This window comes from Hibiscus syriacus, unplaced genomic scaffold, assembly GCF_006381635.1.
Source record: "Hibiscus syriacus cultivar Baekdansim isolate YM2019G1 unplaced genomic scaffold, ASM638163v2 tig00008013_pilon, whole genome shotgun sequence".
NCBI lineage: Eukaryota > Viridiplantae > Streptophyta > Magnoliopsida > Malvales > Malvaceae > Hibiscus > Hibiscus syriacus.
Window position 1 is genome coordinate 1,720,367 of NW_024062150.1, and position 27,715 is coordinate 1,748,081.

The following is a 27,715-nucleotide window of genomic DNA, read 5'->3' on the forward strand; positions in this document are numbered from 1 at the left end:
TAAGGATAATGTTAGAATTCAATTGAGTGATAGGAATATTAATAGGAATGACACTGTTAACATTACTCTATGTGAACATAGGGGTATTGAATGATCTGATTCTTTTGTATAGGTTGATCATTGTTTCTGATCTCTGATGATTTTTTGTATTAGTTACTGTTCTTGGATAATAAAATAAAGATTTATCCCAAAAAAAAACTTTAGGCAGATATCAACTTAACTTCTAATGCTAATCTCTTGTATCTACTTATAGAGATAATTATTTGATTACAAAGGAAACTTTGTTTAGGAATAAGGTCAAAACAGAAAGCAAAATGAAGAATATTTTATTATTCTAAACTCTCACAAGAAAGTTGATATGGCTTCATTTTTTCAGGAAAATTTTTGAAGGGAAAGGCGTTTCATAAAACCTTGGGTGATGGGTATTTGATAGCATTCTTAACAAGTTTTCTGGAAGCAGCATCAGCAAGATCAATGCCACAAATATCAGACAATCTAATGAGGTATAAAAGTACATCTGAAAGCTCTTCTCCTAGATGTTCTTTATCTGATTCTTCCCAGTTTGGCAATCCTTTCTCCACTTCCCCTCTCCATTGGAAAATCTCTGATAGCTCCCCTACTTCTCCAACCTACACATCCATATTCCAAAAAACAATATCATTATTCGAACTCGGATAAGACTATTATCCTCGGTTGTTTCTAGGTTTTGTAATTTATGTCGAATATATCATACTTCTACATACGATCAATATATTTATTTTGATATTTTATATTTATGTTTGAATGTGTGTCAAACAGACAAACACAGATACCAAACGTGAATGTCTTTTTAAATAAAAGACTCGAAATAACGTAGGTGAAGTTGTCTAAAGAATAAGATCAAGGGTAGACATACACGAAATTCAAATGATAATGAAATGATTACCATAGCAAGGAGGAGATTCCTAGGACTGTGGTATTTGTTCCAGTCTCTGGCATTGGCGAATTCCTCGAGTTTCTTTGAAAGATCCTTGAGACTAATGTCAACTACTCTCTCTTTGGCACCCTCTTTCTCTTCCCCCATGCTCTTCTTTTTTCCCCTTCATTTGTTATAGTCTAAGTTGATGGGTAATTTATAGCATTGAAAGGGGAAATTTGAAGAAAAAAAATCTAGAGAAAAGGCAGAAGGGCTGAACATGGTGGAAGAAAATAATGCTTCATTCATGGTTTAAACATGAGATTCCTTGCTGCCCCACCCGACTTCACACTACCTGAAATTATTTTATACGATATTCCTTTCTCTTTTTAAACAATTCGAAATAAATATACGGAAAATTGAAAGGCGGGGTTTCGTTGTTCACATTTTCCTGTCAACACGGTGTTCAAAGAAATCCAAAACAAAATCAGATGCTATATTCTCATGCATCCATTAAAAAAATTATGGCCGTTGGTTATCCATCAAATCTTAGAATTAAATTAAATCTCATTTCAACAAAAATTTCAAAGATAAATCTCGAAAAATCATGGCATGTTGATATGACCTCCAATCATAGATAAATCTATCACAAACTGATAATATTCACTTAACCTGTCGGCATACATATGATAAATTCAAAAAAGAAATATTTTCTATAATCAGTTCAATTAATTTGTTTCCATCAATCAAAAATAAATAAATTCTCTTTGAGATAAGATAAGATGAAATCGACTCATGATTTATGTGGTGAAATGGCCGAGGAATTTAACTCGAACTTAATTCCGGAATCTTATGCTTTTAATGTCTTCTTCTTGATCGATCATGTTTGTTTACGATATCCCCATATGGTGGCATCTGGAACTTAATTTATTGTTTTTTGCAACTTGCTAATATTCACATCAATTTTACTTCTAGTCCACATACTATAAACAAATTTAATATTTACTCTATATTTTTTTCATGCTACTCATTTGACCCTTAATCTCTGAAATTGAAGTAAAATTTTCTTTCTCAAAAACACATTTAAAAAATCATTTCAATATTAATTGAAATAATTGACATTGATAAATATTTAGAGTAGTTAGTAAATTAATAAAAATAAATAGATGAAATCATATTAAATTCAAATATAAAGACTTAAACCTAAATTTGAGCACAATAGAGCTACTAAAACCATAATTAAACCTCAACATTTACTATTTCAATCAAGCAGAGATTCTGAAAATTAAGATAGCTTGGAATTTTAGTATTCCTCGATGAACTTGTTGTAATAATCAAATATTTAGCTTAGATTGGTTAAAAACTTTCGGCAAGATTCATAATTCCTCAATTGGATTTTAAAAATTATTAATGATCTAAGCTTAACGCCACTTTGTTATCATTTTTAAAATTAAGAGATAAATGATATTTTGATACGCGAAATTGTGTTTTTATATTATTTTGGTATGTTCACTATTTAAGTAATCTCAGTGGTTAAAAGATTTGTCGTTATCCCTTAAAATCTCGAGTTTAAACATTGTGTATATAAGGGTATGAGCATTTATTGTTAAAAAATTGAAAGTATTTAAATTCACCAGATTCATCAAAAAAATTATTTATTCAGTTTAATTTCTCTTTTATTAAAAATAAATATTATCTTATATTCATCCAAATTTATAGAAAATAAAATTTATTTATTTAATTTCTATTTTTTTCTCTTTTATTTTATTTTTTGTTAAAAAAAAGCCGCATAACAATATATTAACATCTCACGTTACACATAAAATATAATAAATTTAAAAAATCATAAAAATGGAAAAATTTCTCAAAGTTTCTTAATTTTAATAAATAATTTAAATACATAAAATTTAAAAAGAGATTAAAAGGTAAAAACGTTAAAAAGAACTCCAAAAAAAAATTTAAGAATTTGTAGATTTTTTTAAATGAGAAAATTCATCAATTTTTTTTCAAAACATATGTTTTTCTGATGCAATATATATATTAAAAAATATAGAAAATTATATAATTCTTGGTTTATGAAGAAAGAGTTTTTTTGCAAGAAAATTATTGATTTTTTTTTTAAATCATAATTTTAAATACATAAAAATTTTAAAAAATAAAAATCCAAAATAATGTCAAAAAACTTAATACATATTTCTAAACTTATGGTATTTTAAATAATTAAAAAATTGTATTCTTAAAAATATATTATTTTGGATCGTGTCAGGTCGGGTTTAGATTTTATCTCAAAAAATCAGATCGAGTGGAAGGTGTAAAATTTTCGAGTTAGGTCGAATTGACCAAAACCCAACCCAAAGCCGACCCGTGCCCATCCCTAAATTAATGCTTTTGATTGATGGATTACAAGGGATTTCTATGAATCTATAAACAATTAATATAGCCAATTATACATACGCTCTTGCGTCCAATTGAAATGAGAACTTAAAAAATCAACACAACTAACTTGGTAGTTGATTGTAATAAATTGGATAAACTACATATTTAGTATTTGAACTATTGTTTTGTTCTATTTCGGTACATAAATTTTATTTTTTTAAATTATACCTAACATTTAATTTAAGTTTTAATTTAATACATCGCCATTAAAAACTTAATAGAACTGTAACATGGTATTTTTTTTTTCAATGTTAATGTGACGTTACCTTATGGTGACACTCTAACATCACCGTTAAATTTTTAATGTCAAAGTACCAAAATGAAATTAAACTAAAGGTTAGGTATAATTTTGAAAAAATTATTGATTTCCAAAATAAAGTAAAAAGAATAATTTAGGTACTAAATGTATAGTTTGTCATAAGAATTCTCTAACCAATTCGTGAGAAAAAAATATCATACATGTGAAACGAAAGTGGAAATGAGCATTTATTTATAAAAAGTTGGTTGTTGATTGTAATAAATTTCATTTCTCGAACCAATTCGTGAAAGAAATAAATGTGGCGTTCCTATCTCAAACTCAACTTCACAAATTAATAAAGTTCAAATTGTCCAAGTTGTTCCGATTATGTAGCATCTAAAACATACAATAAACACATATATATGGTCAAATTATGACTTTTGTCCCTCCACTGTGATTAACTTTACATTTTAGTCTATACTTTAACTTCTGATAGTTTAGTCCCTTTATTTGTATAATGACATTAATTCGTTCAAATCATTTTACATCAGTAACTATTATGGTTAAAATGCTAAAGTTAATTTTACTTAAAAAGTTAGTCTAACAGATGAAGTAGGCAAATTCGGAGTCCGGATACTGAATTGGGTCGGGTTATAATGTAATGTTCATGTTCAGGTAGGAGAAGATGGTCATAATCCGGCATGGGAAGCTATTGGATACAATGCAGACAATGTTGAGGATACGTATCAAGCAACAAAGGAAAGGCCTCTTCAAAAAGGATTGATTGAGACTGTGCATGAGGATGACTCCGCTCTTTATAAATCTCTAACGCGGAAGATGCTAAACAAAACGTCTGCAGGATCAAATGCTATGTCGTAATCATCGGGCCTTCAAGTCGTTCTAGAGAAGGGAAACTATTTTACGCCCGCTGAGTGTTCACCCTTCGAAAGCCCCTCGTTGGATCGACTATACGAGTACGGGGGAATCCTTCCGACCCTTGACGTGCAGGTGATGCTTCTTGCAGGGTCGACAGTTGGTGGTGGCTCGGCCGTAAACTGGTCGGCCTTCATCAAGACACCAAAACCTACGCTTAAAGAATGGGCTGAGGACTGTCAAATACCTCTCTTTGGGAGCAATGAATATGTTTCAGCAATGGAAACTGTTTGGGAAAGACTTGGTGTCACGGAAGATTGTAAAGCGGAAGGATTTCAGAACCAAGTACTTCGGAAAGGGTGCGAAAATCTTGGCTTTGAAGTCGAGAAAGTGCCTCGGAATTCCTCCGATAGCCATTACTGTAGATCATGCGGTTTAGGTTGCAGAAGAGGAGACAAGAAAAGGAACTGTTCGAACATGGATAGTCGCATGCCGTAAACTGCGATGCAGTGACCATAACAGGGTGCAAGACCGAAAGATTCATATTGGAACAAAACAAGATGGGCAGTACAAGGAAAATGAAGTTCTTGGGAGTTATTACAAAGCCTTCAAATCAAAATATCTCAAAGAAAATGCATATAGAGGCCAAAGTAACAATATCAGCATGTGGTGCAATTTTGAGACCACTTCTAACGCATACGAGTGGGTTGAAGAATCGAAACATCGGCCGGAACCTTCATCTTCATCCGGTCCTAATGGCAAGGGGTTACTTTCCGGACTCGAATTCTGAGTTCAAAGGGAAATCTCATGAGGGTGGAATAATCACATTTGTACATAAGTGACGCGATAGCGATTATCCTGCAGACTAGTTTCAACAGATGATTCACAAGAGAAAATTCGTCCAAAGCCAGAGGAAAAAAGTCTATAGGGTTTAACGGAATATTATAAAATCAAACAATGTCAAAATCAGTCTACAAGTCGGACTGTTATACCAAAAAATCGTCTTTATCCGAATTTTGTCAAAAATAGCAAAATCTCGGAAACCACTCTAAATTGAAATTCGAAATAAATTAAGCAATCGGCAAAAAATCCGGCACAAATCATATTTAAAATGACTTCCTAACTAACAAGCGAAATATTACCATAAATAGTAAAAAATAAATAAAACTAGTGATTTAGAGGGGAAAACGGTAGAATTTGATGTCGAAAAAAGGACACATGGAGCTATATTCCATGAGGACAGCGTGCGCATCGAAAGGGGTTTTCCGAATTGGGGTCTTATGCGCGATTCCGACACCCGTAGCCAAAATTATGGTCAAAAGACTAAAACGCACTCAAAATGGCAACATATCACAATCAACTCCCGCCTTTGTGCTGATCTGCCAACTCATGGTATCTAACCGCCATCAAGATGTAATCTGACAGCTCAGCATCATCTGTCTCAGATCCGCTACATTGCATCAATAAGGTAGTATCAAATGACAACCAATTGCAAGCCATCATAGAAACTCCTTCACTGGGGCCTGCACAATACTCTGCATTATGCCCCTGGGTGTCTGGTCTTGACATGAAAACAAGACTGCTAAAGTTCTCCAGAACTGCTCATATGATAACAATAATAAGGGATCGCGGGTCTGAAATAGTTCACACAGGGGGACGAATAACATATAAGTTAGACGCATTAGACCGACAAACATGAGAGATGGCTTGCGACAGTCTTTGAGGATATTAGTAGCAGCCGGGGCAGTTCAGGTGGGCACTCATCAGAGTGACGGGCAGAGAATAAGATGTAAAGGGATAAGCAATGAGGAGTTGGAAGAGTTTCTGGATTCGGTTTCTTCGACGACAAGTCTGTTGTCGAGTAGTGAAAACTGGCTTGAATACACCAGCGCTCACCAGATGGGAAGCTGTAGGATGGGCACTAACAAAAAAGAAGGCGCAGTCAATGAAAATGGAGAGAGCTGGGAAGCTGAAGGTTTGCTTGTTTGTGATGCAATTTTTTTGCCAAGTGCCGTTGGTGTAAATCCAATGATCACTATCCAGTCCACTGCTTATTGCCTCTCAAAGAAGATTGCAGAGTCTTTAAGACAAAAATAGCCTTCTCAATTATGGTATATGTTGTTTTGTGAGCACTGGATCGAAAGAATAACAGAATAAGATAGTATGTGTACAAATTGGTCAATATCATGCAACAGTTATCGGGCCTTGGATATCGATCCTTGTATGCTCAACTTCTTATTTTTATATAAATTTTAATATTTAAAGGATTTTTGTGCACTTGTAATCGAATATATGCGGGACACAAGCAGAGCATGAGTATTTTAGAGAGAAAAATGAATACAACCAGCAGAATAATCAGGCTAAAGATGAAGGCAATGCCTTTGAGTACTGGCTAAAGGCATCAGATTGATTCAGATACCAGCAAATCCAAGGTACAATGTTGATCCTTGGATTGTCATTTATGTCAGCTTGGTTAGGGACTTGGTTCCTGGATTTTAACAATCCTTTTCATTCGTCAGAATCCATCTCATGGAATGGTAATGGAACAGTCTTTATAGCTCGGAACTTGCCAACATTGTTTAGATGTTCATTCTCTAACCTGTTCAGCAACAGTGTGTCAACTGGTTAGATTCGATTACAAGACTTCATTTAAAAATAATATGACTTGTATTGGAATGTTTGATAGTAAATACCTGTAAAAGTTCCAATGCCCTCGTCGGATAACTTCCAGGGAAGCCAATAAAAAGTCTTGCAAATGCGTCTGAACCGGATTGAACCGGAACTGCATGATGCTTTCTATCCAAGCAACTCTTAGAACTACATTCAAGGCCTATAATCACATAACTAAGTCATTATAAACTTCAGCGGAAAAAACAGTAAACACATATATATATATATTGACTAAGGATAACTTACAATAGAGAGGTAATAAATGCTCTTGTTCTTTAGAATAAGATCATCTCTAAGCCAAGGGTTTGTTGAATTTGGATTAAGTAGTCCCCAGTCCTTGACAAAATCCCAATATAATTGGTAAACTGTAGCTATAATTGAAGTGACCAACACTACATAAAACCACATGTTGTTTCTCCGTGTAGCATATGTGAGCCTAGCACCAGCTGCTACCATGGCAGAAACATACTTGCCCATGTTAGCCAAGTGGTTGAGGTCATATTCACCAAACCATCTTCTTGCACACTTGAGATTAAATTGAAAAAAACGGTGTTAGTTTAATAAATGAGAAACTGATATCATGTAATGTGTGCATTGTAATTATGCAACATGTTTCATGGAATGTTCTAACCTGCATGGCTCGCCAATAATATGGCGAAAACGATACGACATAAGCAAGCTGTCTATACAGTTTTCCATTTTTGCATGTTGCATATTCATGCGTTTTGAAACTTCCGGCTAGGAAGTAACAGGCTGTTGATTCCAAGTGTCTTAGCAATGGAATCTGTATTCAAAAGAAAGTAATTTTCGAAATGAGTGCAAAATCTATAGTCTTCTTAGTGTTCATTGCTTGTTTCTGACTAATTTACCTGACTAGTAAGTTGGTCGGCCATGAAAAAATCAACCATCAAAACCTGCATTTATGTAAGCACAACTTCAGAAACTTCATACAAAACCAATTGAAAAGAGGATGGTAAGAAGCTTCAAAGTGCATCAATCACCTTATACAATGGTGAACATACTATGTTACGTATTATTCGAATGAAACAGTATCGAGTTGGCCGATATAAGACGTCGAACGGGCACACCAGCAAGCCAGTGAAAACCTGCGAATCGAGACGGAAACTTAGTTCCCCGTGTGCTTAAAAGTTTTCTTCTTACAAACAGAATTGAAAGTCAACCAATACCAGGAGGAGGATTCCAGGAATAGTGTCAACATGAGAAGGTGAAAAGCCACCAGCCCTTAATAACAGGTGGATGACCATGGCCCCAACCACAGACGTCATGAAAGTGGTACAAATAAGGAATGCATCCCTATACTTTAGGGATGTGCTTGGAGCAAACTCAAAGATGAAGTTGTAGTTTATTCTCGTGGCTTTCCACATGAACAAGTTGCAGCCATACAAAAACAAGTGCAAACTTAACAATGCAAATACACTGCACAATAATGAAAATAATACTTATATGTCACACATCCGAGTTTGAGTAACATAATCGATCAATTCGAGGAACATAATGGAATGAATATGAGCACCTGAAAACAGGGTAGACAGTCTCCATGTAAGCTGTTTCTGTGGTGGGTGAGAATATACCAGACAAGTGTGCCAATATTATGTATACACTAAACAATGATACAAAAGAACCTGTAAACAATCCTGCAAAAAGGAGGAAAAATAGTAAATTGAAGTCATGATTTTACAGTCCAAGTGAGTCATGTATGTTGAATTTTAGTGTTGAATGCACATATATGTTTGTGAGCAGGTATTTAAATTACAGTTGCGGTTGCGTTTTCTTGCATTGTGTTTATCACGATTGTGGACATAACAAGCATTATTCTAGTGATTATAGGTATCGTAATCATACAATAATGGATTTCGGACGACACCATTATCGTTATATAACAGATGCTATTGCAGATTTACAGTAACAGATTACTATTTAAATCCTATTTTTGAGTAAAATGATTACCAACAAGAAAGGTGACCATGTGGGAGTTCTTCTGCTGTTGCGGTCTCAAGAACTTCATTGCCTTTTTCCTGTCATTGTTGGCGAAGTGCTTTGTGAAAATGGACTCCACTTCATCCCTCAGTCTTACCACCTTAATTACCCAATCAAATAGAAATCATGATATTAGGAGAAATTAAAAAAATCTCGTCTCAGTAATAAAATGGAGTATTGTTCTCCATAGAATATCCGAGTTTAAGCAGTTATGTGTAAAAGATGTGTGTGCGTCATCAATGGCTAAGATTTTGAACATATATTACCTTATCAGAGCTAATGAAATGCGATCTCTTCACTGCTTTCAAATAACTTGCTGATGCCAGTTGGTTTGATACCTGTCCAAACCAGAAATGAGAAAACACCATTTTTCATCAAAAAAATTTTGGTTCTTGCATGCATTTTTAATGAAGCTTCTGATCTATAAAAGAACTTGTATTTGCTAATCCAAACACTGAATTTCTTTGGAATTCATATGTAGATTTGGCCTTTTTGTCAAATATAATGAGGCTGATAGATTATTACCTTGTCAAACTTCTTGAGTATCTTCGTAAAGGCTACCATGTTTAGTGAGCTGCCAAAATGGTCGTTACATATTAGAATCTGATCAACTCAGAAAACAGTATCTTTTTTAAGTGTGTAAATAAATCTAACTTGAATGATTAAGACAGTGTTAATATTCGCTTGTTTATTTTTAAAAGTTTTTATGTTCGGTTCTTGTTTGTTCATTTAACATTTTGAAATATATTAGTGAACTTATTTGTTTAATAGTCACAAATATGTTCTCCAAAATGGAGAAACTACACTTGTAGTCCTTAATCTCCCTAGACTTCATAGCTTAAACTACAAAATTTACCGCCTATACAATTTAGTCCCCATCTTCACCAACATTTAAAATGTAAATAAATAAAAGAAAAAGAAAAATCGAGTAAATGAGTTGTTGAACGAGTTTTCAAACGTGAATATAAACGAACTTAACACACATATGTTTGTATTCGTTTGTTGATTAAATGATCATAAAATGTTTGTTCCATTTACACTTCTAATCTTTCCTGCACTATAAAAATGCATTACACAAAAAAAAATGTAAAAACAAATCCTTAAAGGGTGTTCATTATGTAAATTTCCATGCAAGAGTGAGTGTCACAAAAAAAAATGAAGAAGAAGAAGAATGACCTGTAAGTTTTGAGCAGGCCAAGGCCTCTGTAGAGTTCAACAAAAGCGCTTCTAATCATCTTCTCAGCACATTGGATCTTCTTCTTACTGATGAAGTCCCCATGACCCCGTTTCTTGGGATGGTTGACAAGATCTTCCCAGATCATCGATGTGACGGCGGAGATGGTTCCAACCGGCGTGGTGGGCGGGATGTCGATCCTCATAGCCGTCTTCGTCTTCCTTTTCTTTGTCATCATGGCCCTGCAGCTTCCGGAATTCATGAAATTCACACCATTCCTTTCTAATGCTGCCACCACGTCCTCCGTTTGTGATTTCAATTCTGCGGCGCTCTCTGCAGCAATTTTTGCTTTGATTGATTAATTAATGTAACATTCAACAGTGTAATTCAAGAACCGAGCTATGATTTTCAATTCTATTTTACTCTTAATTTGAAAATATGAAATGTCCAACACTTTAATTCGATTTAAAATCTTAATAAAATACACCCAATTCACCCAGCAGTAAAAATTTAAGGTTATTATAAGGTAATATCTATTTTAAAAAAAATTAATCTATTAAAAAAAAATTCCTATAAGAATGTGAATATCGTACGCAACTTAGCCAATCAGGTAAGACATGCTTATTATTGAGACTAAACAGCATGGATACTGCTGTATGCCTTATATTTTCTTTTATTTTTTTGCCTTCGTTTCTATGCTTATCTTTTTGACGTACAAAAACAATTTATATAAAAATATTCTCTGTTTACTCTGTTCATTAACAACACCGGGATTTAGGGTTTGAAGTTAGAACACCGAAAGCACGCAGAAAGTTTATAATTTGCTTCCTACGATCCGGGCATAGATCACAAGTTATTTGAGGTTTATTATTATAACAGGGGTTTATCTTCTTTAGTTGGCTATATATATGACTTTGAGCCTAAATTCTTCATTTTATTTTAATCATTTTGAGTTATCATTAAGAATCTGCCATCCTACATTTTACGAGTTAGATTTTAATATAGTAATGAATTCAAATATAATAAACATTTGAAGTTTTTGTTGGTTTAACTCGGCTCAAATTACTAATTATTGATAAAATAAGCATTATTTATTATAAGTATATTTCTTTTTTTAATACTAAAATTAATTTCCAAATCAAATTTATTAGAGGTGAACAAAATTCGATTGGACTTGAAAAAAAATAACACATTTTTGGACTCAATTCAATTTTAAAAAACTTCAACTCGACTTGACTCGAAAAAAAATTGAAATAAAGTTTAAGTGATAAAATAGAACTCGAATATGGTGTATTGATTTTCAAATTCAAGTTGAGTCCCTCAACTCAGCATGATATATGTGTGTATATATATAAAATTGTTTAAATAATAAAATATAACTCATCAACTTGAAATTATTTATAGTTAAACTCAAATAAAAACTCAAACAATTTGATTTAACTTTAAATTATTTTTTAAAAAAGTCAAATAATAAAATATAATTCATCAGTTCGATTAATTTAAATTTTTATACTCAATTCAACTCTACACGATCAAATAACATTTATGATCCTTATCGACATGAATGAATGTGAAAAAGAAAGTTGAACAAACAGGATGCTACGAGTTCAAATTGGCTTTAAATTGAAATTAAGATACGCAACATAGCAAGCAAAAATAAAATAAACTTCTGGAATGATTAGTGGACCATCATAATATCAAATAATATTTTATTCATATGCTTCTACCCAATACCATCTTCATCGTTAATTTCTGACGAAGACAGCAGTCAATATTGTAAAAATCATTTGGCAATTACCTAATCAAAAAGAAAATGAGACATGCCACTATTTTTTAATTATTTTCTTGTTATCTGTTTTCATGTTTGTAATGTGTTTATTTCAAATTCAATGTAGAATCTTGTAGATTTAACTGGTTTTGAATTTAAATTATTTCATACGTAGGTTTAAATCCACGTTTCCTAGTGGGATTTGTTTTGTTTTTTTCTTTCAAATAATTATAAAATAATATTTATTTAAAATTATTTTAAGTTATAATAACATACACACTCTACCATATATAATTACTAAATTTATTTTTTTTAAATCAATCACCAAAATTGTTAGTAGATTAATTTCTATTATTTAAAATCATTTTAAATTAACTATATTGATTATTTATTTCTAAAATTATTTAAGAAAAATAATTAACTATATCATGCCACGTCATACCGATGTTTCATAAACACGTCAAGATTATCATCTTACTCATGCAACCTAGCTTTACCCCCCACAAAATCAAACACGATACGCGTATTTGTCTTAAACTTTATCATGATATTTGGACATTAAGAAAAACGAAAAGAAAAGCCAAAAAATTTCAACGATACCTGACCTGAGAAAGAATCGAAGTTGCGAGAAGAAGAAAACGATCCCGACGAACGTTGAAGGAGAGCCCCGGAGACCGGTTTAGGTCGGCGTTGGCGGTCGGCGATGACGATCTGCTTAAGGTCCAGCAGTATCTGAAGTTGCTTGTTAAGAATCTCTCCTCTCTCAAGGAACTCACACTCTTTCGTTTTGTAAAACTGATTCACCTTGTTTAACTCTCCGTCAAGTCTTTCAAAAAACACCCCCACCTGCAAAAACAAATCAAACCCCATTACACAATTTTATCTATACATATATATGTATATGTATATGTATGTAAATAATTATGTACCTCGTCTTCTTCAGAGAATAATTGAACGAGTTGAGTTCGATAAACAACTTCATCTGAATTCATGCTTTTACTCCTTACCTATAACATGAAAAAAAGGTCTCTTATAATGTCTTTTCTCACTGGTATTTGGGTATAAGCTGTTGTATTTCTCACGCTAGTTTCGTGACAAAATGAGAAAGCAAACTATTTAAATCGAAATCTTCAACATCACAACCCAACAATATACTAAAAATATCCAAGAATGTAGAAAGAAAGGAGTTTCCAATAATGAAAAATGAGGGGGGAAAAGACGGAAAAAGTTTGATAAAAAACGACAAAAGATGTTATAATTCAAGTAAGCATCGTCTTGTATAAGTTAAACAGTAAATCCAAGAAAAATCCCATTTTTTGAATGAAAAATTTTCACAAATGCAGAAAAAGGCGAGAACCCATGCTGGTGTAGGTTTTTTAATCACCTGAATGATTTCATTAGTACTGTTGGAGGGTCCGAGGAATAGCTTGGTTGAGCAGGAAGCTACTTTCATGGCGACGAAACGACCGAAATTTAGAGGGTTAAGGTGAAGCGGTGAGGCAGGTTGTTTATTGTTCCTGGATAGCTTGATCTTCTTGACGTGTTTTTTAGTTGCCAATAGTTGACAAAGGCATCTTTCCATTCTGGGATTAATTGAGCTTCAAGCTCCTTTGAGAACTTCACCATTGTTTTCTTTCCTTCTTCTGTTTTATGTGGAAAAAGAAACAAAATTATGTTGATATGTGGGAAAATGAGAAAGAAGAAAGAGAAGGAGAGGGTAAAGAGGGTTTTGAGAAGGGATTTGTGAGGTATACTTATAGGGAGAAAAGATAGAAACGTGTGGACGAAGTGGAGAGTTTGCTTCTTTATGCAAATTATTTTATTTTTGGATATATAATATTATATATATGGTATGTTGAGTATATGATTATTGAAGCAATGACACGTTAATAAATTTGAAATTAATTGATTTGGATTTATTTTTAAAATGTTATCATCATTGGTTCATTAGTAATATGGATAATTATACGAGTGTTTCGAATAATATTGTGAAGGTAATTAATGTGATAATTCATAATTTGGTAAAACAGACTACGAAAATAAACTCAGGACATCGAAAAATGTCAAGATAGAGGTTTTTAAAAAAATCAACGGTCATAAAAAAAGTCAACAGTCAAAGTCAATAGGCTGAGTCGATCAAAGTTAACGGGTCAATATCGATTTAGAGTTAAAACGGTTCAATCAAACCGGCATAACGAAGCCCACTCTCATTCGGGGGCGTGTGAGGCGCGTGGGACCTCATTCGGTCCGAAAAAATACATAAAAATTTCAAAAAGTATTTTAAAGCACGATAAGCCACTTATAATCATCAGTTTCCCGAAAAGATCGATAGAAAAAAGTTTTTACAAAAATCAACTATTTGAACATTTACTTGTTACAAACAATGATGGTGAATAGAAATTCAAGAACACTAGACAAACAGGGTCGACGAGATGAACACAATGGTATCGGAGGTGTCCCACACCACCACACGTTTAGCGGTGAATCAACAAAAACTAAAATGGGTAGATATAGAGGAAAACGTTTATGGTTTTCACGAACAGATGGGAAATAGTGAGGAAGAAAGGTTTTGGTTTTAAAACTAACTTAAACTTTTGGGTAAATTATTTCCTAAGTCCCTAAACTTTCAAAAACTCACAAATTGACATGGACTTTTACAATTCTTTCAATTTAGTCCCAATTCGGGATGTAACAAATTCCATTGTGAGAATGTCGCTTCTTACGTCGATTTTTTGTATTGGTAACTCTCATGGAGAATCTCAGATGAAGTATTTGAGCAGTCGTTTTTCATGTTAATGACATAAAACTCGGCAGGAAAGATTAGTTCGTTTACCTTTACTAAGACGTTCTCCAAGACTCCTTCTAAGTAGATAACTGAGCGATTCACCAATTGAATGGTAACTCTCATGTCCTTCAATGGTTCGGCTGAAAGAGTATTATAAACGGATAGAGTCATCACGTTTATTGAGACTCCCAAATCGCACAATGCACGCTTTATGCCCATTTTGTCGATTTTGCAAGGTATGACGAACATGCCTTGGTCCTTCAACTTTAGCGAAAGTCGTCAGGTCAAAACTACAAAAACGTGCTCTCCAAGGTTTACTTTTTCATGTCTAGTAAGTCTTCTTTTAGTAGTGCAAAGCTTTTCAAGGAAACGTGTATACCTGGGGAACCTTCCAGATTATTTCTAAGAGTGGAATATTGATCTCGACTTTCCAAATGATGTCTAGGATCTCATTCTCCTCGGCTTACTTATTTTTCTTTATGAATCTCGCTGGGAAAAGAGGAGGCATGACATATAGAGACGTTGCGGATTCGAAAATTGGATACTTCTTCTTTCTTTGAATTGTGGTGTCATCTTTCTTTTTGGATTTGGCGTCAATTTTTTTCTTCATTTTTTGGGATTTGACGTCAATTTCCTCTCAAACTGGTTGTTCGACGACTATTCCGCTTCTTAGAGTAATGGTGCTCACATTCTCCTGTGGGTTTGTTTCGGTTTGTGAGGGAAGTTTGTCGTGTGATTCTAAATGACCACAATTTATGCCAATTGATTGATCTGCTTATCAATCTCTTGCAAGTCTGACTCTGTGTGGTTCTGAAATTTTTCTTGGGATTGCGTCAATCGTTCCACGAGGGTCTCAAGTAAAGTCTTTGGGGTTGGTATGGTTGTGGTGGAAGTGACCTTGGTTGGTAATATTGGATTGGCCTCGGGTTTTGCGCGTAGCTAAAATTAGGATGATCTCGCCATCCCGGGTTGTATGTGTTGCAATGGTGATTATAGGTTCTTTGGGGATGTCCCAAAAATTCCCCACGATATTCACTTGTGCGTTTGTTTCATCTTGGTGCGTCGGGTAACAATCGATTGGGTGGTCTGGCATCGTACAAATTCCGAATAGTACTCTGGCTGATCCATTTTTTCTGCAACAATAGAATGAATGATATTAGTTAATTTGTCGATTTTATTTTCATGTGAAACAATGCTTACCTCATGAACTCGTCGGTTGGATTCACTCGATGCATTAAACTGTTGAGAGTTGGCTGCAATCGTTTAAATTAATTCCCTCGCTTGGTTTGGTGTCATGTTTACGAGAGTTCCTTCGCTAGCAGCGTTGATCATTTTCATTTCCATCGGAAACAAGCCTTCGTAGAAATATTGTTTAATTTCAAGTATGTTTCACCTTAATTCGCTTGCCTTCGCTGCTGGGAAAAACCTATCGAGAAAAATACGATTTAAATCAGCCAAGTATTTTATCGAATTTGGTGGTAAATAAAATTACCATTCTTTCGCTATGCTAGATAAAGAGAATGAAAATGCTCGTAATTTAATTTGGTCTTCAGATACTCACTGAGGTTTCATGCTTGAACAAACCAAATGAAATTTCGTTAAGTGCTTGTGCGGGCTCTCGCTATGAAGACCGTGAAAGGTAGAAAGTAAATGCATCAGTCCCGTTTTATGTTGAAATGGCGTTTCACCTTGAGGGAAAGCAATGTAGAGTGGTTATTGTATCGTAGGAGTTGCAGCTAGATCGCGGATGCTTTGATCACCCATTGGTTCTGGTGTTGTATGTCGTGCATTGGATCGACAATGGGTGTGTGATTAGTGTTGATTGATTGGTGGAATTCGTTGATTCCTCGTAAGTGTTGTCGATTGAATCTTCAGAATATGTCTGCTTTTGTCGTTTCTTGTTTTTCTCCCGAAGTGTTTGACCGTGAATTCGTCTGGCTCGCACTTCACTTTTCGGATCAAATTCTTCTAATGTGCTCGTATTTTTCCTGGTCATAAATCAAAAATAGGAAAATTAAATCAGTAACTTATCGTAGTCCCCAACAACGACGTCAATTTTGACAGCGTGTCGTTCCGATGTCAAAATAAAAATAGCCTTATTCTCAAAATAAAATTAAAGAAAGAATAGTATAGGGAGAGTAAGGGTCGATCTACAGGGACTACGAGACTGATGAATTTCTAGCTCGTGATTTTGATTTAGGCGTGATATAAAGGATAATAAAATGGGGTTTGATGAGAAATTGAAGTAATTAAAGATGAAAACAACTAAATAAATAAAAGAAAGTAAAAATGAAACTAAAGACGAAGATTCAATATGATTAAATCAAGCTTAGGCTAAAGGTTCTGCCTCGATTTAAATCGATCTTTGAATAGGATTTTACCTCTGGGCTCCTACCGGTTACATTCTATAGGGCCCAAACCCTATAACTTTTTTTCCCTCAAATGAATCGTGAATCTAAAATCAATTTTTATATCTCAACTCTTTTGTGAATCAATTGCGACAATCGCTTACTAATTCAACGCTTTTAAGTTATTGAAAAACCCGACTCGGATTCTATCGTCTCAATTGAGAATCTAACCCGATTTTAAATTTTCTTAGTAGACCGATGCTAAGTGTGTTCATAGAAAGTCGAATATGCCACAGACTGATCCTTCCTCCCAACTATTAATTAAAATCGAAATTCAATTCCAACTTGTACTTTTTGAAATGAAACCGCTTTAATTGTAAAATGATGGTCAATTACCGATCATTGATTTTCGAAAATTGAAAATGTAACCTTTGAGGGTATGGTATGCTTTTCAATTCTCATATCTTAGAATGGAGTCATTGCTTTAGCATTCGGCTATAGAAAACTTAGCTAAACATGGTAGAAACCATACTTAACATTTTGAAAGAAAAAAAAAACTAGAAATGAAAAAAAAACTTTATTAAACTAAAAAGAAGAAGAAATAAGAGTTGAAAAATGAATTTTGAATGATCGAGTTGATTTTTGAGGCTTACGTCAATAGGGTATTTATAGTCCTCAAAAACCCTAAAAGATAACATTTAAAACTAAAAAGATAATTCATAAAAAAAATCCTAATTTGAATTCAAAAATTCAACTGAGTCTTTGGTCTTCACGCCATTGCTGATTGAACCTTCTAGAAGCTGTTGACTGAACGCCACGTCAGCGATGTCATGCCTACTACTCCAGCCATGAATCCAAAAAATAAAAAATTACACATTTCATCAGTTTTAGTATAATTTATGGAATCCAATATCCCGTATCGAAAATGAGCGAAAATGGTCAAGTTAACAACTTAAAATAGCTAATAAAGGAGTAATTGATCATAAAATAATGTATAATTTAAGCACTAATCAATATATAAAAAGCAATCAGATTAACTTTTATAGATTATAATCGATTAAGTCAATTATAATTTGAAAATTTCCATTCATTCTATTTTTAAGATAGTTGGATGAAAAAAAAATTAAAGATTGAAATTAATTTTTTCAGTGAATATTTCTCACTTTTTAGTTTTACAATATATATATATATATATATATATATGCAGTTGGATAAATAATATTTCTTTTTTCTTTATTTAATCTTTTTTAAATGTGCAAAATAATTCGTTTAGCTGTACAAAAAGTGAAGCTATATAAATCGGTGTAAAAAAAAGTGAAGCTATATATACTGGTCTAAAAATTGAGAATACACATTATGGAATGGAGGACTAGAATGCTAAAATTATATTTAGAGACTAAATCCATGAAAAACACACAGTCCAAGGGCCTTGTATAATATCTAACCATTATTTATTTATTCATTGAACTTTTTCAGTGGGATTTGCTGATGACATTATGATGCAGCAGTGTCAAAACCACAGAAAGTCGCAACCAAATACCCCAAAATATTACTTGGGTGTAGGGGACCTGAACCTCTCTTTCAGGAGAAACAATAAAAGAAACTAATAATGAGAGGGCACCAACGGGGACTATATGTTTAGACTCGAATTGAAATATTAAAGAGAATTACGTTCCTTTTTTTATTCCCAAGATTGTTTATTGAGTTTTAAAAAAAAATTATATTCGGTGGTTGGGGTTCATTAGCATTTCGGAGGTTAAAACATGACTCATGCTTTAAACAGCAAAGGAAACAAAACAAGATCTATATGGTTTTTATTTGATGTTTATGTTATAGAAATGGGTTCACCAAATGAGGAGGAGCCAGTTTCGAGGTCATATCCCCATTACATTTAAAAAATGAAATAAATGGTTATCCCACTAGTTCTATGATCTGATCCTTTTAATATATAGCGCTGATGCCATATTTCATGTGAATCCTTCCTCCATATCTATGCTTGATTTATTTCTAAAACATGGATTGTTAATTTTTAGCAATTTTTTTTTTTAAAAAATCTACTGAAGATTAATGGGTGTAATCCACTATTGCATATAGGGAAAGGCTGCATTTTTTTCTTAATATATAAATTAAATTAATTAATTTTGAAAAAAATATGTATGTCAATTCCAACTCATGAATATGAAATTCATGTCACAAATTATAATTTACTTTACATAATTGAGTTTAGATCAAATTGTCACCCTTAAATGATGATTGAATTCAAAATATTAAATATATGAAAGTTGAAATTGAGCCTAAATAGTAAGATTAATTATAAAAATACAAGTTTTTTTTTACAAGAATATGTCAATAATTCAATATATACTCTATTGGATTCATGTCCAACTCAACCCAAACTGATCCAAAGATCCAAAGGTTGACACAAACTAAAAATTGACTGATTTAAATGGATCCAATATGTTATCCAACCCGATTCAACTTATCATAAACTCGAACTTAATCTGAACTAGATATAATTTGAATCAAATCAAACTTAAATTGAATGCAATCCAAATTTAAAATGATTCAACTCCAGGCTTATATGAACGACCTAATTGCCACCTCTAATCGCAATGGCAAATGTCGCAATTGATAAATCACTACAAGAAAAACGACATTTATCAACGTTAAAAGTCATTACAAAATCCTAAAACATTGTTATAAAAGTTATTATGATAATTAGGATGAGCAAAACTCGATTCAACTCAAAACTTAATTTTGAGTTATTTGAGTTGTTCGGATCAACTCAAATTTTTGGTTCAAATTTTTAGTTCGAGTCGAGTTTGTATTTATAAAGTTTGAAGAACTGAAAAATCAAAAACTGAAACGATATTATTTTTTCTTTAGGTAATTAATTTAATTATTTTACGGTTTAGTCCATGTTTTTCTTGTTTCTTCAATTTCTCATTCATTTTAAGCTCATTTTGACCAAATTTGACCAGATGCTCCTCTACTACTTTAGAATACCATGTAATTTCAATTCTAATTTTTTAAAATAAATTTCCTCTTTGATCAATTTAGCCCCTTAACTTTGTATGATCCCTTTGTTTCTTCAATTCTTCATTCGTTTTAAGTCCATTTTTGAAAAAAAAAAATGAACCACATGCTCCTCAACCACCTAAAATACTTATGTGACTTCAGCTCCTCTTTTTGCCAACAAATTTTATTTGTTCAATTTAGTCACTTAAGTTTTTTTATTCAATTTGGTCATCTAAGTGAAACTCTTTGTACATTCTTTCCTCTCATCAATTCCTTGACCTCATTATACTCTCATTGTAACACCTGAAACCTAATTCACAATATAATGGGTTTAAGATGTCACATTGGACACCGAGAAAACTAAAAAATTTAAAATATTTTATTTTTCCATTATGTAATCGTATCATAAATATGGAATACTAAAATATTGACATTCATAACATTTATAAAATCCTTTATACAATACCACCAAAATAATTATGTACTGATAGAGTTTACAAACCAATAAACAAATAAGGATCCTATGAATGTTTATGTTATTTAAAATAAATAAGTGTTGTACTCTTATGAGATTATGTTGGAAATCATGTTACGATGGTGTTCCTCGAACAAGTCATCAATTAACATGTGAAAGGAGACTTCCAAATGTTGAACTTTACAAAGCTTTGTTCAATTATGCACCAAATACTTTATTTCAAGATAGGAGTAGTATATGTTCTAAGTACTCTTAGTCATTTGACAATGAACGCTCAATCATCATTGCAGCCATTGGTGTTCAAACTCCTAACCTCTAAAAACAACAATGATTCCTTTAACCACTGAAATAATATAGCTCATGACTCTTTAATTGTTTTTAACTTGTCTTTTATCTATACGTATACTCCATTCATTAATTAAAAAAAACTAGAAAGACTAGTTTATTACAATGAAAAAATTACATTTCAATGTTAGCATATAGTCATTCATGTCTCAAGATGTCCAAAATATATTTAACATTATAATATAATTATTAAGAGAAGTAGAGTATATCCGAATATCATTAAAATACGCAACGATAAAAAAAATTAAAGTGTTCATGAGGTTTATTTTATTTTCAAAGTTGGCTGATTTATCTTTTTATTTTTCTATTATTCATGTTATTAGGTAAGATAAAAATAGCCATGGAGTACTCAAACCGGTGTCGTTTTGCTATGTTGATTGCTTTTGGGGAACACCCCCCCCCCAAAAAAAAAAAAATTTAGGTCCAAAATGAAACCTACTAGTCTAGCTAATATGATGTAAACTCTTTCCAACATTTTTAAAACATAGAAAGAAGCTCATAATCCATTGTTGTTCCAACGAAGGCTAAATATATTGAAATGTGTTCGATGAGATGCAACAAACTCGAGTTGGCTAGAGACAATCAAAGGCATGTCTAGTAAAGGCTTTTTTTTAAATAATTACTTGAATATTTTTAAGTTTTTATACAGTTTTTGGAATTTTATAGTTTTTAATATCTTTTATTTTATAATTTTTTAAATAATTAAATAGTTTTTATTATTTAAAATTTTAATTAATTTTGGTTTGAACTCTCATAATTTTAATAATTTTTAATTTTTATAATTCTTAAAATATAATAATAACTTAATTAATCTAATTATTATATAGGCCCCTAAGCTTTTCAAACAATCAATTAAGTCCCTCTTTACATTAACATTAATATTTTTCATGCGTGAATTGTCATGTCTGTAAAGGATTGGTCAAGATGAATTTCGTCAGTCAAACGTGATTTTCAAATTTAAAGAGTCAATTTGATTAATCTTTTACGTATGACATATATATATGCCTTAAGCCTAAAAAGTAGTCATATGGTCAAATATGGAGTATGTTGTTTATTTTTTAGCTTACATTACATTTGGAATCAAATCCATGAAGTCCCACTTCAATTCCTTTTAACTTTGAAGAAAGTGAAAAGAAAAATATTTGAAAACCTAAAGAGATGATCAGAAGAGACAAATAGAAGAAGTCATAGGATACAAAGTAAGATATCAAAGGAAACAAAAAGGCAGATTGAATGGTAGCTAGTTAACTGCATTGGTTTGATACTTGCTAAAGTGTTCGAAAGCACACTAAAATCCAATTTCACTATTGATTATTCCACACGTCCATTCATTCATTATTTTAATTATCTTGTATTTTTTATTAAATAAAGGGATACTACATTTTCAAGATAAGTGACAGTATTTGAATTCACGTAAAATAAGATAATATGAATATTCTTAACCACTCGATCAATTAAACTTATAGTTTTAAACTTTATGTTACACCACTCCAAATAATGGCATAAGAGTCATTAATGTATTTTAAAAATCTAAAAAGTAAATAAATATAATATTTGTCATCATCTTAAGATTGCTTTTGAAATTATTTTTTCTCATTGTCGGTGTATCAAATAATAACTTATTTATATTAATTTAGTTTTTTATAATCACTAATATTTGATTTATTGATCAATTAATCCAGATCAAATATTATAAAGACTCATTATAAGGGTGATCCTCTCAACCTAAACTTACACTGTTTATAGCATCAAGATTCAAAGCCTAAACATTATTTAAGAGACCTGATATCTCATCTTACTATACTAACGAATACTTATTTGAGTTTTTATGAACAACAATGGCGTATGATATGAGGTTTCTTGATATTCTGATCTGATCATGAAATTATTGAACTCTAGTTAAGTTGCCAACTTAAATGATGTCCATTTTGGGTGATGCATAACAGCAACAACTCCAACGCAAATCATGATTTTTTACACCAAGTATGAAGCATTCAACTCCTAATGCAGTGGCAGAGGTTTGGTCTAGGAAAAGTGTATGGAACAGCTGCTGCAACTTGAAAGACCTAGCAGTCATGTCCTCATAATCAGGTCCTTATCAGAGTTAAACCAACGATAATGCAATTTGTCCCTACTTCCCCCAACTGGATCCCAATGCATGGAATTTTCCAAAAAAAAAATGCTTGGAATATTCAACTAGTACACTATAATAAATTATAAACAAACACAAAAATTTATGTCAGGGAATGCCAACTTAAGAAATTATATTAAAAAACTAAGGGTATGAAATTACAAGATTTCACAGATACAAAATTAAATCATCAATAGAAAATACAAAGAAAACATCTAAACTATATGAGAATATAAAATTTTCAGGGGTGCAAGTACCGCATCCCAACACCCTGTTGCGGAAGACGGCTATCGGATAGAGCAAAATCGCAACTGATAATTTGAGAAAATAAAAATGAAGATAAAAAGAGACAAAATTTACGTGGAAAACCCCTAAATAAAATAGGGTAAAAACCACGGGCAACGGTAGAAGAATTTCACTATGAGAAAATAGGAATTACAACCTCTCTCGATCTACCAAGGAGAAAACAATGATAATTCTCTCTCGATAAAAAGGAGAAAACAACTCTCAAGAAACTCTCTAAATTCTCTCTAGTATTGGAAGAAAGCTAGAATGCTTTGGGATGGTTTTGAAGCTAAATGAGCTAGGGTATTTATAGTTGAAGCTTTAAGGACTAATTTGTAAATACCAGATGCCAAGAGTCATTAATGTATTTTAAAAATCTAAAAAGTAAATAAATATAATATTTGTCATCATCTTAAGATTGCTTGTGAAATTATTTTTTCTCATTGTCGGTGTATCAAATAATAACTTATTTATATTAATTTAGTTTTTTATAATCACTAATATTTGATTTATTGATCAATTAATCCAGATCAAATATTATAAAGACTCATTATAAGGGTGATCCTCTCAACCTAAACTTACACTGTTTATAGCATCAAGATTCAAAGCCTAAACATTATTTAAGAGACCTGATATCTCATCTTACTATACTAACGAATACTTATTTGAGTTTTTATGAACAACAATGGCGTATGATATGAGGTTTCTTGATATTCTGATCTGATCATGAAATTATTGAACTCTAGTTAAGTTGCCAACTTAAATGATGTCCATTTTGGGTGATGCATAACAGCAACAACTCCAACGCAAATCATGATTTTTTACACCAAGTATGAAGCATTCAACTCCTAATGCAGTGGCAGAGGTTTGGTCTAGGAAAAGTGTATGGAACAGCTGCTGCAACTTGAAAGACCTAGCAATCATGTCCTCATAATCAGGTCCTTATCAGAGTTAAACCAACGATAATGCAATTTGTCCCTACTTCCCCCAACTGGATCCCAATGCATGGAATTTTCCACACAAAAAAATGCTTGGAATATTCAACTAGTACACTATAATAAATTATAAACAGACACAAAAATTTATGTCAGGGATTGCCAACTTAAGAAATTATATTAAAAAACTAAGGGTATGAAATTACAAGATTTCACGGATACAAAATTAAATCATCAATAGAAAATACAAAGAAAACATCTAAACTATTTGAGAATATAAAATTTTCAGGGGTGCAAGTACCGCATCCCAACACCCTGTTGCGGAAGACGGCTATCGGATAAAGCAAAATCGCAACTGATAATTTGAGAAAATAAAAATGAAGATAAAAAGAGACACAAAATTTACGTGGAAAACCCCTAAATAAAATATGGTAAAAAACACGGGCAACGGTAGAAGAATTTCACTATGAGAAAATAGGAATTACAACCTCTCTCGATCTACCAAGGAGAAAAAAATGATAATTCTCTCTCGATAAAAAGGAGAAAACAACTCTCAAGAAACTCTCTAAATTCTCTCTAGTATTGGAAGAAAGCTAGAATGCTTTGGGATGGTTTTGAAGCTAAATGAGCTAGGGTATTTATAGTTGAAGCTTTAAGGACTAATTTGTAAATACCCTAAATTACAATGACTAATTGCATAGTTTTACCATCCAAAATTTTCAACAATTTGGTGGACAAATTTGACCAATTTTGCCACCCCATTAATGCCACCAAATTGCCACCCATAATGTTGACAATTGATGCAATTTGGTGTGCCAATTTTCAAAAATCTCCCACTTGAAGATTTGATTGGAACAATCATATCTTCACACCATTCTTTCTACCTTGTACCTTTCATGTTGCTTATGTTTCTGACAGGCCACAGGAGGATCGACACCAGGTAAATTTATCAGTATTGATTGCCTTCGTCATGAAATCTGCTATGTTATCTTTGGTAGGATCTTCTGCATATCTACCGTTCCTTCTTCCACCTTTTCACGAATGAAACGGTACTGAACTCGTATGTGTTTAGTCCTTGAATGAAATGCTGGATTCCTTGCTAGATGCAAGGCGCTTTGACTGTCACAAAACAGAGAGACATACTCTTGATTGTGCCCAAGCTCCTCCAATAGCATCTTCAACCAAATTGCTTCTTTACTGGCTTGTGTAGCTGCTACATATTCTGTCTCAGTTGTGGACGTAGCCACAACTGACTGCAATTTTGAAACCCAGCTTACAGCTCCACCAGCAACTTTGAACACATACCCTGTAGTAGATTTGCTTTTATCCAAATCCCCTGCATAGTTAGAATCTACATACCCATCGATTAGTAAATTTGATCCTCCATAACATAATGCAACATTTGAGGTCCCTTTGATGTATCTCAAGACCCTTTTTATTGTATTCCAATGCTCTTTTCCTGGATTCGCCATGTAGCGACTTACCACTCCCACTGCTTGTGCAATGTCTGGTATTGTGCATATCATAGCGAACATCAAACTTCCCACTGTTGATGCATACGGTACTCGAGACATCTACATCCTCTCTTCTTCACTGCTAGGACTCATACTGGAGGATAATTTGAAGTTAATAGGAAGAGGGGTAGAAATTGGCTTACAATCTTGCATGCTGAATCGTGACAAGATCTTCTTCAAGTAATTCTTTTGTGAAAGCCAAATCTTCCTATTACTTCTATCTCGGTGAATTTGCATCCCTAGAATCTTGTTTGTTGATCCCAAGTCCTTCATTTCAAATTCCCTAGCCAGTTGTGCCTTCAATTCTTCAATATGATCTTTGTTGGGTCCTGCAACCAACATGTCATCCACATACAATAACAATATAACAAAATCGTTATCACCAGACCTCTTGAAATAAGCACAAGGGTCTGCATTAAGTCTGTTGTATCCAAGGCACATAATGAAGGAATCAAATCTCTTATACCAACACCTCGGCGCCTGCTTTAGACCGTACAGAGATTTGTTCAACCTGCAAACCAAGTTCTTCTTTTCTTCTTTTTCAAAACCTTCAGGCTGGAGCATATAAATCTCTTCTTCAAGATTTCCATGAAGAAAAGCTGTTTTAACATCTAGCTGCTCTAGATGTAAGTTCAATGTAGCACACATTGCCAAAACTTCTCGAACTGTTGTTAGTCGAACCACAGGAGAAAATATTTCATTGAAATCAATACCTTCTTTTTGAGCATATCCTTTGACCACCAGTCTTGCACGATACCTCTCAACTTGATCGTCACCATTTTGCTTGATTTTGAAAACCCATTTGTTACCAATTGGCTTCCTTCCTTGTGGTAGTGGCACAAGATCCCATGTATTATTTTTATGAAGGGCTTCGATTTCTTCTTGCATCGCCATCATCCACAGTGAAGCATCTGAACTGTTTATTGCCTCCTGGTATGTTGATGGCTCACCGTTCTCTGTTAAAAGGCAGTATGCAATATTACCTTCTATAACATAATCTGAGTGCCAATTGGGACGTCTTCTCACACGATCTGATTGACGAGTTGTTGGAGCTTCAGAACTCTCTGGTTCTTGTTCATCATGTGCTGGTTCTACTTCAGAAGAATCTCCTTCTTCAAACTCTTTTTCCACATGTATCTGAGTAGTCTCTGACTTTTCAGCGCTATCATCGTCTTCTTTTCTTTGTAGTTTATCTTCTACAAAGATAACATCCCTGCTAATGATCACTTTGCGGGCAGTGGGATCCCACAAGCGATACCCCTTTACTCCATCAGCATACCCCAAGAATTTGTATTTCCTGGATTTTGGATCCAGCTTTGAAATTTCTTGGGCGTTGTACATCACGTACACAATACTTCCAAATACATGGAGGTTTGAATAATCAGCTGGTTTACCAGTCCATATCTCCATTAGTGTCTTCAGCTCTATTGCAGTTGATGAAGCTCGATTCACCAAATAACAGGCGGTATTGACTGCTTCTGCCTAGAATGATTTTTCTAGGCCTGCATCCCTCAACATTGCTCTTGTTCTTTCTAACAAGGTTTTGTTCATCCACTCTGCCACTCCATTTTGTTGAGGAGTGTTCTCCACTGTGAACTGTCTTTTGATGCCTTCTTTCCTGCAAAAGTCATCAAATTCTTCGCTTGTGTATTCTCCTCCATTATCTGTTCTGAAACACTTGATCTTATTTCCATAATCAAGTTCCACCCGCGCTTTGAAGTTTTTGAAAGTTGAAAACACGTCTGACTTCTTCTTAATAGGGTGCACCCAACATCTCCTGGAGTAGTCATCAATAAATGAGACAAAGTATTTTGCTCCACCTAGGGA

General features: G+C 33.1%; 1 protein-coding gene and 1 pseudogene across 1 annotated transcript; both read right to left on the minus strand.

The window, feature by feature from the left end:
* Positions 1-368: 368 nt before the first annotated feature.
* LOC120201796 (dCTP pyrophosphatase 1-like) lies at positions 369-1,100 on the minus strand. Its single transcript, XM_039202335.1, has 2 exons — positions 926-1,100; positions 369-629 (listed from the first exon to the last, which is right to left on the minus strand). The coding sequence occupies exons 1-2, from the start codon at positions 1,061-1,063 to the stop codon at positions 402-404; spliced, it is 366 nt and encodes a 121-aa protein (XP_039058266.1). The 5' UTR covers positions 1,064-1,100; the 3' UTR covers positions 369-401.
* A 5,755-nt stretch (positions 1,101-6,855) lies between these two features.
* LOC120201904 lies at positions 6,856-13,762 on the minus strand (annotated as a pseudogene).
* Positions 13,763-27,715: the final 13,953 nt, after the last annotated feature.